Source organism: Cherax quadricarinatus, chromosome 33 (assembly GCF_038502225.1).
Source record: "Cherax quadricarinatus isolate ZL_2023a chromosome 33, ASM3850222v1, whole genome shotgun sequence".
NCBI classification, from domain to species: Eukaryota; Metazoa; Arthropoda; class Malacostraca; order Decapoda; family Parastacidae; genus Cherax; species Cherax quadricarinatus.
This window is the reverse complement of record NC_091324.1, coordinates 15,209,879-15,223,208: the sequence shown is the minus strand read 5'-3', so window position 1 is coordinate 15,223,208 and position 13,330 is coordinate 15,209,879. Positions and strand designations below refer to the sequence as shown.

The following is a 13,330-nucleotide window of genomic DNA, read 5'->3' as shown; positions in this document are numbered from 1 at the left end:
TACGCTAACATAACCAGGTTAGGTTAGGTAAAAAAAGGTCAGCACAGCTAGGTAAAAAATTGTGCATGAAAAGTAGACCGCGCGCATCGTCCCCATGCCTAACCCTTCTCGGGTAGGGTAGGTGCCTGAGCCCGAGCCTTTAGCTCATAAGACTGTCATTCCCATTTGCTCTCTTGGGGCGGGGATGGCAGACCAGAGAGGCCTAGCTTGTGGCTAGGCCTGGGGACAGTTGGTCCCAAAGATGAGGAGGTACTAGTGCCTCCTCCCATGGGAGACTTAGGTCTCAGACACTCCCTAAAGAGGGAGCCAAGGCCGGGCCACCACTTGGAAAAGGCCCGGGCCGGCAGAATACCGGCTAATCTTTAATAATAATAATAAGTAGACCGCAGACTACGAATACAGCTGTAGACTGCACGCTAAAGTAGCACCATAATAATAATAATAATAATAATAATAATAATAATAATAATAATAATAATAATAATAATAATAATAATCTGTATTTCTTCAAGTACATGTCAACGTATACAGTCCTAGCTGACATCAATGACTTACTACTATACAGAGAGCCGCATGTTATGCAGAACACTGCGGGCAAATTAAGGTTAATAGACAACAAACTATTGCTACACTTAGGAAACACAGAAACTATACTATTTAGCACTAAAGGTAAACTGAAAAGAGTAAATACGTTCATGTACTGTGTAATGGGGAATCCATCTCAACAGTATCTTCAGTGAAATATCTGGGACTGCTTGTCAGAGAAATTAACAGTGAGCAGTGAAGTATAAAGTAAAAAGAAAGTCACGTTAGTAAGTAAGTAAGTAAGTTTATTCAGGTATACACAAATACAGTTACATAGAATTATCATACATAGCAGCATATGTGTAGAGAACCTAGGATAACCCAAAAAAGTCAGACAGAGTGACTTATTTCCATTGGGGTCCTTTTACGTTCAAGTTTCTTTACAGGCAGGCACATTAATTTACCTGCTCAGGCTCGCACTATCCTATATCTGTTCGTATGCAGTTCCATGTAGATTATTCTTGTTATTCTTTTCTTTCTCATTTACATAAACGACCTACTAAATGCATCGCAACTACTCAAACCCACACTATTTGCAGATGACACTACATACGTCTTCTGTCACCCGAGCCCAGTCATACTAGCCAGTACTGTAAATACCGAATTACAGAAAATATCTACCTGGATGATGATTAACAAGCTTACTCTCAATATTGACAAAACCTACTTCATTCAGTTTGGGAACAGAACTACAGATGTTCCTCTTAACATAATAATAAACGGATCACCTATCACGAAACTCACAGAGGAAAACTTCTTAAGAATCCACCTTGATAACAGACTCAAATTTCAAACACATGTACAACAAATTTCCAAGAAAATCTCCAAGACCGTAGGCATACTATCGAAGATACGGTACTACGTTCCACAATCAGCCCTCCTGGCCCTATATCACTCACTCATTTACCCCTATCTCACCTATGGAATCTGTGCATGGGGCTCAACAACAATAAATCATCTCAGACCATTAATTACCCAACAAAAGGCTGCAGTCAGAATGATAACAAATTCCCACTCCTGGAGTTTACCTGGAGTTTACCTGGAGAGAGTTTCGGGGGTCAACGCCCCCGCGGCCCGGTCTGTGACCAGGCCTCCTGGTGGATCAGCGCCTGATCAACCAGGCTGTTGCTGCTGGCTGCACGCAAACCAACGTACGAGCCACAGCCCGGCTGATCAGGAACTGTCTTTAGGTGTTTGTCCAGTGCCAGCTTGAAGACTGCCAGGGGTCTGTTGGTAATCCCCCTTATGTGTGCTGGGAGGCAGTTGAACAGTCTCGGGCCCCTGACACTTATTGTATGGTCTCTTAACGTGCTAGTGACACCCCTGCTTTTCATTGGGGGGATGGTGCATCGTCTGCCAAGTCTTTTGCTTTCGTAGTGAGTGATTTTCGTGTGCAAGTTTGGTACTAGTCCCTCTAGGATTTTCCAGGTGTATATAATCATGTATCTCTCCCTCCTGCGTTCCAGGGAATACAGGTTTAGAAACCTCAAGCGCTCCCAGTAATTGAGGTGTTTTATCTCCGTTATGCGCGCCGTGAAAGTTCTCTGTACATTTTCTAGGTCGGCAATTTCACCTGCCTTGAAAGGTGCTGTTAGAGTGCAGCAATATTCCAGCCTAGATAGAACAAGTGACCTGAAGAGTGTCATCATGGGCTTGGCCTCCCTAGTTTTGAAGGTTCTCATTATCCATCCTGTCATTTTTCTAGCAGATGCGATTGATACAATGTTATGGTCCTTGAAGGTGAGATCCTCCGACATAATCACTCCTAGGTCTTTGACGTTGGTGTTTCGCTCTATTTTGTGGCCAGAATTTGTTTTGTACTCTGATGAAGATTTAATTTCCTCATGTTTACCATATCTGAGTAATTGAAATTTCTCATCGTTGAACTTCATATTGTTTTCTGCAGCCCACTGAAAGATTTGGTTGATGTCCGCCTGGAGCCTTGCAGTGTCTGCAATGGAAGACACTGTCATGCAGATTCGGGTGTCATCTGCAAAGGAAGACACGGTGCTGTGGCTGACATCCTTGTCTATGTCGGATATGAGGATGAGGAACAAGATGGGAGCTAGTACTGTGCCTTGTGGGACAGAGCTTGTCACCGTAGCTGCCTCGGACTTTACTCTGTTGACGACTACTCTCTGTGTTCTGTTAGTGAGGAAATTATAGATCCATCGACCGACTTTTCCTGTTATTCCTTTAGCGCGCATTTTGTGCGCTATTACGCCATGGTCACACTTGTCGAAGGCTTTTGCAAAGTCTGTATATATTACATCTGCATTCTTTTTGTCTTCTAGTGCATTTAGGACCTTGTCGTAGTGATCCAGTAGTTGAGACAGACAGGAGCGACCTGTTCTAAACCCATGTTGCCCTGGGTTGTGTAACTGATGGGTTTCTAGATGGGTGGTGATCTTGCTTCTTAGGACCCTTTCAAAGATTTTTATGATATGGGATGTTAGTGCTATTGGTCTGTAGTTCTTTGCTGTTGCTTTACTGCCCCCTTTGTGGAGTGGGGCTATGTCTGTTGTTTTTAGTAACTGAGGGACGACCCCCGTGTCCATGCTCCCTCTCCATAGGATGGAAAAGGCTCGTGATAGGGGCTTCTTGCAGTTCTTGATGAACACAGAGTTCCATGAGTCTGGCCCTGGGGCAGAGTGCATGGGCATGTCATTTATCGCCTGTTCGAAGTCATACTCCACCAATATTCAAAAGTCTAAACTTACTCACTGTACAAAGCATCCATACTTATTATTGTGCCTAGTACATACATAGAACAATAAACTCAGATATAAACCCCCCTCTCAAACTTCTCCTTACCAACCTAAACAGAATATATGACCTTAACACAAGGCACAGATCACTCTTTGATGTTCCCCATGTCCATCTCACCCTATGTAAAAACTCAATGCACATAAAAGGCCCAAAAATCTGGAATTCATTACCTGTGAATACAAAAGAAACACTGTCTGTTTATCAATTCAAGACTCTTCTTAAAAACCACTTACTCGCCCACAACTAAATAAATATTGAATAACTGTATTTCATAAAAGTGCAACCTGTGACCCCATCAAACGATGTATTACAACCCAGGAGTCCCAAAAGCCTGTTATCCTGGGTGTAAAGGGAGCAAAATAAACACAGCAGGAAAACTTTTGACTTGTATTATCCTTCACCAATTTAGAACAGAAGTATGTACACTACATACACTATGTACAACAATAGGTATTAGTGCCCTCCACGGTGAGCAAGGCAGAATAGAAGCCACTAGAGAGCAGACCGTGCTTCAACCAGCTCTAGAATGGGAATGACAAGGGCAGACAGGTGAGTGGTACCCACAACACCTCTACAATTGCCAAAACCATCTTCTCATTGGCTGGAACCTGGGTACTGATTGAACGACGGGGCCCCATCATCAACCCTTAGTACCTGGTTCGCTGGTTGGGGAGACAGCCTTTCACCGAGGGTGTGTACATGCGCCGAATAAAGGTTACGTACTCTTTACATGCCACACTATTTTTTTTAATTACATTACCTAACAGAATAATTCATTCTCTTGAATGCGCAGTAACTCATCTAATGACCATATGACCTGTTTCTGCACTACAAATAGTATATTGATATAATATATTGATCATTTTGTTATATTATACATTGTTATACTACAAATTTGTACAATTAAAATGCCTCTTAATTGAAAGGTTCAAATTTCATTGTTTAAAATACTACTCATTTGTACTTCATGTTGTACTTTGTTTATTGTAATTTTTATCACTGAATATATCATTGCTTAGTTAATCTTAAGTTAATTTTAAGCCTGCCTATAATGCTCTGCATACAAGGGGCTTTTGGCATGTACACCCAACTATAATTCCCTGTACAACTATGTATCATGTCCAAATAAAGTATTGTATAGTACCCTGTTCTAATAAAAATAACTGACTGAAAATTAGGTGGAATAAGACGGTGAGCTTCATCCTAGACCTGGATCCATCACAACATGGAGACCAAAATGAATTACAATAACTTTAAATGCCTAATGTAGCAGATAGGATAAGACAACTGTCTTATATATAGAAAATTGCTAATAATCAGTGTCCATAATATCTTGATGCGAATTTTTGTCATGGCTAGGAAACAAAGCCAGTATGGTACTAAGAAACGCGAACGCAATTTTGTAGTACTCACAATAGATGGTCATGCCTCAAACACCTATTACACAGTAATAAAGAAGTAGAATGGGTTGCTTGATCACGTCAAGGCCAGTCTTAGTATAAACCAGTTTAAGAAGAGAGCAAAAGTGCCTAATGAATGAATCTACATACAAGGAAGAAAGTGATTTCTTCATGTAACTTATATATTCGGCTATTTTTTGTTTTAATACCACGTAATTCATTTTCATGAATTACGTGAGTAGTTGTTAATAATCATAGCTGAATTTTACTGTATCTAATAGTTACGCAATACATACAGGGATCTCAGTGTAAAAAAAGTTTTTTTTTTTTTTACTCTTTGAGGATATCCTAAGTAATTTATACATTCGTTACTATGTAAGACAATTGTAATTAACTAAAGCTATGTAATGTACCTTCATAATTTTAAAATCTACTTGTTACTTCCGATTCGGATAAGATTTCTTCCCCAGACTATTACTATTAGATACAGTAATAATAATAATAATAATAATAATAATAATAATAATAATAATAATAATAATAATAATAATAATAATAATAATAATAATAATAATAATAATAATATCTTTATTTACTACAAGTACATGTACATGGTATACAGGCCTAGCTGACAACAATGACATACTACTGCATAGAAATTCCCTTGTTATGCTCAGCATTTCGGGCAAATTAGGTCAGTGTCCCAGGATGCGACCCACACCAGTCGACTAACACCCAGGTACCCATTTTACTGATGGGGAACATAGACAACAGGTGGAAAGAAACACGCCCAATGTTTCTACTCTGGCTGGGAATCGAACCCAGGCCCTCGCCGTGTGAAGCGAGAGCGTTAACCACCAGAGCCAAAAACAACAAAAACAGCAACAACAAAATACATGAAAATGAATTACATGTGTATTGAAAATATATCCGTTTAATATAACAGCTATACGAATATTAACTACGCAAAAATCACTTTTCTCTTTTTCCGTAGCTTCATTCATAAGGCAGTACCCGATACGGCGTAAGTTGTCAGTGACTCTATAACCCTCCAACAAAACAATAGTACGGCATCAGGTGTCTGTAACCCTATAAACCCCAACAATACGACGTTAGCTGTCAGTGACCCTATAAACTTCCAACAGCACTAATACAGCTTACGCTGTGGTGGTCCTCTAATCCCCTAACAACAACGAATTTCACTTGAGGAGGAAGCGTCGAGAGAATGAGAAGGAACATATTAGTGCAGTACTGTATCTTTCCCTGTCACCATAGTAAACTACCGAGACTTCATTATTTTCCATGGCGAGCACGACACTAGGTGGTGGGATCACTAACTACCACTACTGGCCTGAGCTTACTTCCTAGTATAGTTTAAGCATGTTTTCCTTTGGCTTAGACTTTAAGGGTTTGGTAAGTGCATGATCAACTTTGCCTATACAACACTAATTTTGAAATGTGCGAATATTTGTTCAAGTAACAATGTGTGAAAAGTTAGTAACTAAGACAAAATTTTAGGCTTTGAGTACATGTCATGGGCACAAACAAAACATTTTGTATTTAACCCAGAATAACCCAATGAAATCAAACATGGACACAGGGGCCATCCCACAGCCACTAAAAACAACAGACATAGCCCCACTCCACAAAGGTGGTAGCAAAGCAATAACGAAGAATTACAGAGCGATAGCCCTAACGTCCCATATCATAAAAATCTTTCAAAGGGTTCTAAGAAGTAAGGTAGCCACCCATCTAAATACCCATCAGTTACACAACCCAGGGCAGCATGGGTTTAGAACAGGTCACTCCTGTCTGTCCCAACTACTGAAAAACAAGGTGGATGCTCTAGAGGACAAACAAAACACAGATGTATTATACACAGACTTTGTGAAAGCCTTTGACAAGTGCAACATTGGTGTAATAGCGCACAAAATGCGTGATTAAAAAATAACAGGAAAAATTGGTATGCAGGAGGGAGAGATACATGATTATATACACCTGGAAAATCCTAGAGGGACTAGTACCAAACTTGCACACGAAAATCACTCCCTACAAAAGCAAAAGACTCAGCGGACGGTGCAACATCCCCCCAATGAAAAGCAGGGGCGCCACTAGCACGATAAGAGACAACACAATGAATGTCAGGGTCCCAAGACTGTTCAACTGCCTCCCAGTATACATCAGGGGGATTACCAATAGACCCCTGGCTGTCTTCAAGCAGGCACTGGACAGGCACCTGAAGTCAGTACCTGACCAGCCAGGTTGTGGCTCGTATGTTGGATTGTGTGCGGCCAGCAGTAACAGCCTGGTTGATCAGGCCCTGATCCACCATGAGGCCTGGTCACAGACCAGTCCACGGGGGCGTTGACCCCTGGAACTCTCTCCAGGTAAACTCCAGATCTGTAACATCCTAACAAATAGAACACAAAGAGTAATAGTAAACAGAGTAAAGTCTGAGGCGGCTACAGTGAAAAGCTCTGTTCCACAAGGCACAGTACTCACCCTCATCCTGTTCATCATCCTCATATCTGACATAGACAGGGCTGTAAGCCATAGCACCATGTCTTCCTTCACAGATGTTACAATAATGTTTTACCACTGAATACTTCATTGCTTAGTTAATCTTAAGTTAATTTTAAGCCAGCCCATAATGCTATGCATTCAAGTGGCTTTGGCATGCTGCATTTAACTGTATTCTTTTGTACTTCTCTGTATCATGTTCAAATTAATAAATAAATAAATAAACAGATGACACCCGAATTTGCATGACTCCAAGTGGACATAAACCAAAACATTAAATGAGCTGCAGAAAATAATATGAAGTTCAATGAAGAGAAATTCCAATTACTCTGATATGGAAAACTTGAGGAAATTAAAACTATATTGGAGTATAAAACAAATTCCAGCCACACAAGGACCTTTGGAGTGATAATGTCAGAGGATCTCACTTTCTAAGATCACAACAATGTATCCATCACATCTAGAAAAATGATAGAATGGATAATGAGAACCTTCAAAACTAGGAATGCCAAACCCTCTTCAGATCCCTTGTTCTCTAGGCTGGAATATTGCTGCACACTTACAGTGCCTTTCAAGGCAGGTGAAATTGCTGATCTGGAGAATATACAGAGAACCTTCATGGCACACACAAGTATGATAAAACACCTAAATTACTGGGAACGGTTGAAGTTCCTTGACTTGCATTCTCTGTAATGCAGGCAAGAATAATACATGATAATATACACTTGGAAAATCCTAGAGGGATTATTACCAAATTTGCATATGAAAATCAATCCCTATGAAAGCAAAAGACTCGGTAGGCAGTGCAACATACCTTCATCCTAGAACACACCTCAAAGAGGATTGCTTTTCCCATCATGCACCGTGTGGGGCAGGATTTGTTTTTATACTGTGCATACTCACCGCACAGACCCTTTCTCTCACATCTAGACCAAAGTTTACCACTCACAGCTTATCTAAGTCAACTGAGATCATGACAGAACTACATGAGGGGACCCTGGCTTCAGTGACGCAGTTCTACGTGACAGCCTGAAGTTTACCTGGAGAGAGTTTCGGGGGTCAATGCCCCCACGGCCCGGTCTGTGACCAGGCCTCCTGGTGGATCAGCGCCTGATCAACCAGGCTGTTGCTGCTGGCTGCACGCAAACCAACGTACGAGCCACAGCCCGGCTGATCAGGAACTGACTTTAGGTGCTTGTCCAGTGCCAGCTTGAAGACTGCCAGGGGTCTGTTGGTAATCCCCCTTATGTGTGCTGGGAGGCAGTTGAACAGTCTCGGGCCCCTGACACTTATTGTATGGTCTCTTAACGTGCTAGTGACACCCCTGCTTTTCATTGGGGGGATGGTGCATCGTCTGCCAAGTCTTTTGCTTTCGTAGTGAGTGATTTTCGTGTGCAAGTTCGGTACTAGTCCCTCTAGGATTTTCCAGGTGTATATAATCATGTATCTCTCCCTCCTGCGTTCCAGGGAATACAGGTTTAGAAACCTCAAGCGCTCCCAGTAATTGAGGTGTTTTATCTCCATTATGCGCGCCGTGAAAGTTCTCTGTACATTTTCTAGGTCGGCAATTTCACCTGCCTTGAAAGGTGCTGTTAGAGTGCAGCAATATTCCAGCCTAGATAGAACAAGTGACCTGAAGAGTGTCATCATGGGCTTGGCCTCCCTAGTTTTGAAGGTTCTCATTATCCATCCTGTCATTTTTCTAGCAGATGCGATTGATACAATGTTATGGTCCTTGAAGGTGAGATCCTCCGACATAATCACTCCCAACTTAATGTTACCAAACCTGACGTAACCAACAATTTTACAGCTGTTCTAGGTTAGGGATGGTTTAGTTGGGTTATGTTGTTTAATTTACTTATAAAAATAAAGCTCTTCTCCTATATGTTTAAAATATGTCTCCATTGCACTATCTACTTAATTAAAAGAATAAACATAATAAATTATATTCATATTTTGTCTGTTATGACCTAAATAAACAATTTGTACAGCATATAATTTTTTCCCAAAGAACATATGACATGATTGTTATTTATAACATATAATATTTAAGGATTTCTATCCTGGGGAAAAAAGTACATCATGACCAAATTTCCAGTGATCTTATTAATAAGGTGCTTTCAAGACATATCTACTACATAGGCAAAAGGCTCTTGTTCAGAAGCACTGGAGCTTAATTTTTGAGGGATTTATATTTGACCTAGAATGACAAAGTATAAATGATTTATGGCATTCTATTTCTGGAAGTTGCAAGTGAAGAGCTCTTGATGTAAGGAACTAGAGCAACCTTCCTCTTCCACAAATCAAACTTGATTACTTCCCATTCCCTAGTGCATCTCCATAAATAAAATACATCATCCTTTATGGACCAATATTTTTATGGAATGTGGAGTACAGATGGGCTCCACTTTACAGCACTTCGTTTAACAGCGTTTCGCTAATACAACAGTTTTCAGTTAAACCCATTCTTTGTGTATTTAAGACTTCCTACAATAGATATATTCACCACTCACTTTAAGCTGAGTTCATATTTTGCGGCTTATAAGATGCGGCTTATAAGACACGGCTTATAAGACTTGTTTTAGTTTCAATGCTTGGCATCGGACGTAACTGGGAGAGCTACAGCCCACCCCACACTGCAAATTTATAGCTCCCATCACTGACCTTCTGTTTATAGGACACAGGGTGGTTTTTGGAGACATTTTATGGAAAAAACATGCATTTAATAAGCCGCAAAATACGACATACAGTAGACCGTCATTTAACATGAGTTTATTTGGCACAATTTGGGTATAGCTCGATTGAAGAACTGTGGCACAATTTTATGTAACATTTCATAAAATTAATTTAACATGGTTCGTGGAAGAGGGAAAAATTCTGAGCACACGGTCGCCCGCGGGATTGGCGGTGGGTTAACCCATTGAGTCAATGAGGGAGACCTACTGCAATCCCCCACCACCCTCAGCCACCTACACCACCCTCCCAGTTTTCAGTTGGTTCATACATGTGTAGGACTATACTCGGGAAGCTTGCTGTATTTCTTTACATTTGTATTTTAATTGCCATATCTTAAATCTGCCAAGCAATCATGACACCCAATAGGCATATACAAGTGTTGCTGAAAGTGGCAAGAAAAGGTTTAAGCATTTAAGTCGTAGAATTAACTAAGAAAACAGAGATATTAGACAAGAGATATAACCTATGGCAGTAATGAAGTGTCACTGTGCACATAAAATGACATAAATATGAGTATGTGTGATTGACTGACTGACTTACTGAATGACTTTATGACTTGGCTGAATGACTTACTGAATTGACTGACTTACTGAATAACTTACTGACTTACTGAATAACTTACTGACTTGACTGAATGACTTGACTGACCGAATGACTTGACTGACTGTGACTTACTGAATGATTTACTGACTTGACTGGTCCTAATGGCATTAAAAAACAAAGAAGGGAAGTAACCCCAGAGAGGGACTTGTTACCTAAAGTTCTTATGGAGGGGAATTCCCCTTCCAAACAATAATCTGCCCTCCCTCTCTCCTCCTCCCTGTCTTCATAAGCCAACAAGAGTCTTCAATCCCTCTCTCCTCCTCCCTGTCTTCATAAGCCAACAAGATTCTTCAAAAAAGGTATGTAATAGTGATTTAAATGTTCTTAATTTATTTGATTTAGTTCTCATTGTTTTGTGTATATAAAACTATAATCTTTATAAAATGTATTTTTTGTGAATATTTTTGGGTGTTTGGAACGGATTAATTGTATTTACATTAATTCTTAGGGGAAATATTGCTTCGAATTTAGGCCGACCTTCTGGAACAGATTATGGCCGAAAAAGAGGTTCCATTGTATATATAAACCAGCCCATTCTCTTGTATGATTTTTAACATGCCTACCTCTTTCTTGCTAATTAGTGCAAACTGTCATAAAATGTGTCCTAATTTTTTTTAGTAAACCCCCCAATGTTGAAAATAAAAAAAGCAATGTAAAGCCAAAAATAATAATATTAAAAGCAATGTAAACCCTACTGTCACTATATATGTATTAAAATAATTATCTTGCAGTTACAATAGATTTTTATTTGTTTTTGAAAAGCTTTAAACTTGTGGTTACAGGTTCAGAGGGGAGGTGAAGTTGCTCACCTTTAATATAGTGCATTGATGTGTGCCCACAAGCTATCTGCAGCTACCATTTCTAGATGTTTTAGTTAAAACAAAGACTATGAATTCAATTTCAAAATATATAAAAGGCCAACTATTTGTTCCTATGTAAGCTACAATCTGCTTAAGTCAATGGGATAAACTCCTAATTGACATAAATTATTCTTTATTTTTGTCATAAAATTGCCATTATTTAGCATCGTGGAAAAGGCCTATAAAACTCAGAGTACAGTAATATATTTTCTTTCTCACTGAAAAGAGCATAATATTACTTTTGTATCTCACTATTACTTATCTCTGACAGGGTACAGTTGACCAAAAAGCAGTTGGTATTATGTGGACTGTTGGGGGTGGCTTGCATTGCAGCCATTGCAATTGGCCTTGGTGTTGGTAAGTCTGTCTTGTTGTCTTTTTCAAAATCATTCACAAAAATGTTGTAATAAAGTTGGTAGAATTACCGACAATATGTAAAGTAAAAGGACACAAGTGCAACTAATGTGCAATGCATTTTCATTTATGAGTTATCAGTTTCATATTGTACTTTTTTTTTTTTTTTTTTATTATCACACCGGCCGATTCCCACCAAGGCAGGGTGGCCCGAAAAAGAAAAACTTTCACCATCATTCACTCCATCACTGTCTTGCCAGAAGGGTGCTTTACACTACAGTTTTTAAACTGCAACATTAACACCCCTCCTTCAGAGTGCAGGCACTGTACTTCCCATCTCCAGGACTCAAGTCCGGCCTGCCGGTTTCCCTGAATCCCTTCATAAATGTTACTTTGCTCACACTCCAACAGCACGTCAAGTATTAAAAACCATTTGTCTCCATTCACTCCTATCAAACACGCTCACGCATGCCTGCTGGAAGTCCAAGCCCCTCGCACACAAAACCTCCTTTACCCCCTCCCTCCAACCCTTCCTAGGCCGACCCCTACCCCGCCTTCCTTCCACTACAGACTGATACACTCTTGAAGTCATTCTGTTTCGCTCCATTCTCTCTACATGTCCGAACCACCTCAACAACCCTTCCTCAGCCCTCTGGACAACAGTTTTGGTAATCCCGCACCTCCTCCTAACTTCCAAACTACGAATTCTCTGCATTATATTCACACCACACACTGCCCTCAGACATGACATCTCCACTGCCTCCAGCCTTCTCCTCGCTGCAACATTCATCACCCACGCTTCACACCCATATAAGAGCGTTGGTAAAACTATACTCTCATACATTCCCCTCTTTGCCTCCAAGGACAAAGTTCTTTGTTTCCACAGACTCCTAAGTGCACCACTCACTCTTTTTCCCTCATCAATTCTATGATTCACCTCATCTTTCATAGACCCATCCGCTGACACGATCACTCCCAAATATCTGAATACGTTCACCTCCTCCATACTCTCTCCCTCCAATCTGATATTCAATCTTTCATCACCTAATCTTTTTGTTATCCTCATAACCTTACTCTTTCCTGTATTCACCTTTAATTTTCTTCTGAATACAGGAAAGAGTAAGGTTATGAGGATAACAAAAAGATTAGGTGATGAAAGATTGAATATCAGATTGGAGGGAGAGAGTATGGAGGAGGTGAACGTATTCAGATATTTGGGAGTGATTTGGGATTTTTATTTGTTGTTGTATGTAATGGTGTCAGTATGCCCAATGGGAAAAAATCGAAGGCTGTGCACACCCTTTTTTTTTTGTGCATATCTTAGTACGCTCTTCAAATTTTGCATTTATCTTGTACCATCCATTTGCCTTGACTGGTACAGCCATACAGACACCAACAGCAGCAGGATACATTTAGATATAATGAAACCTAAAGTACTGGAAGTTCAACCAAACAGTTCAAAATATTGATAAAAAAGTGTGCAACATCTCCAATTGTGATGTT

General features: G+C 40.1%; 1 protein-coding gene across 9 annotated transcripts in view; it reads left to right on the top strand.

Annotated features, from left to right (window-relative positions):
- The window catches only part of LOC128694021 (scoloptoxin SSD14), a 170,848-nt gene that overhangs the window by 84,101 nt on the left and 73,417 nt on the right, over positions 1 to 13,330 (top strand). For 7 of the 9 annotated variants that reach the window (XM_070090851.1, XM_070090857.1, XM_070090856.1 and 4 more), the window contains exon 3: positions 11,745 to 11,830. In XM_070090851.1, the coding sequence (XP_069946952.1) occupies positions 11,745 to 11,830 (86 nt within the window). Of the gene's footprint in view, positions 1 to 5,675; positions 6,003 to 11,744; positions 11,831 to 13,330 lie in introns of those variants that run through there. The other 2 variants (XM_053784006.2, XM_053784008.2) reach the window with 2 other exon arrangements.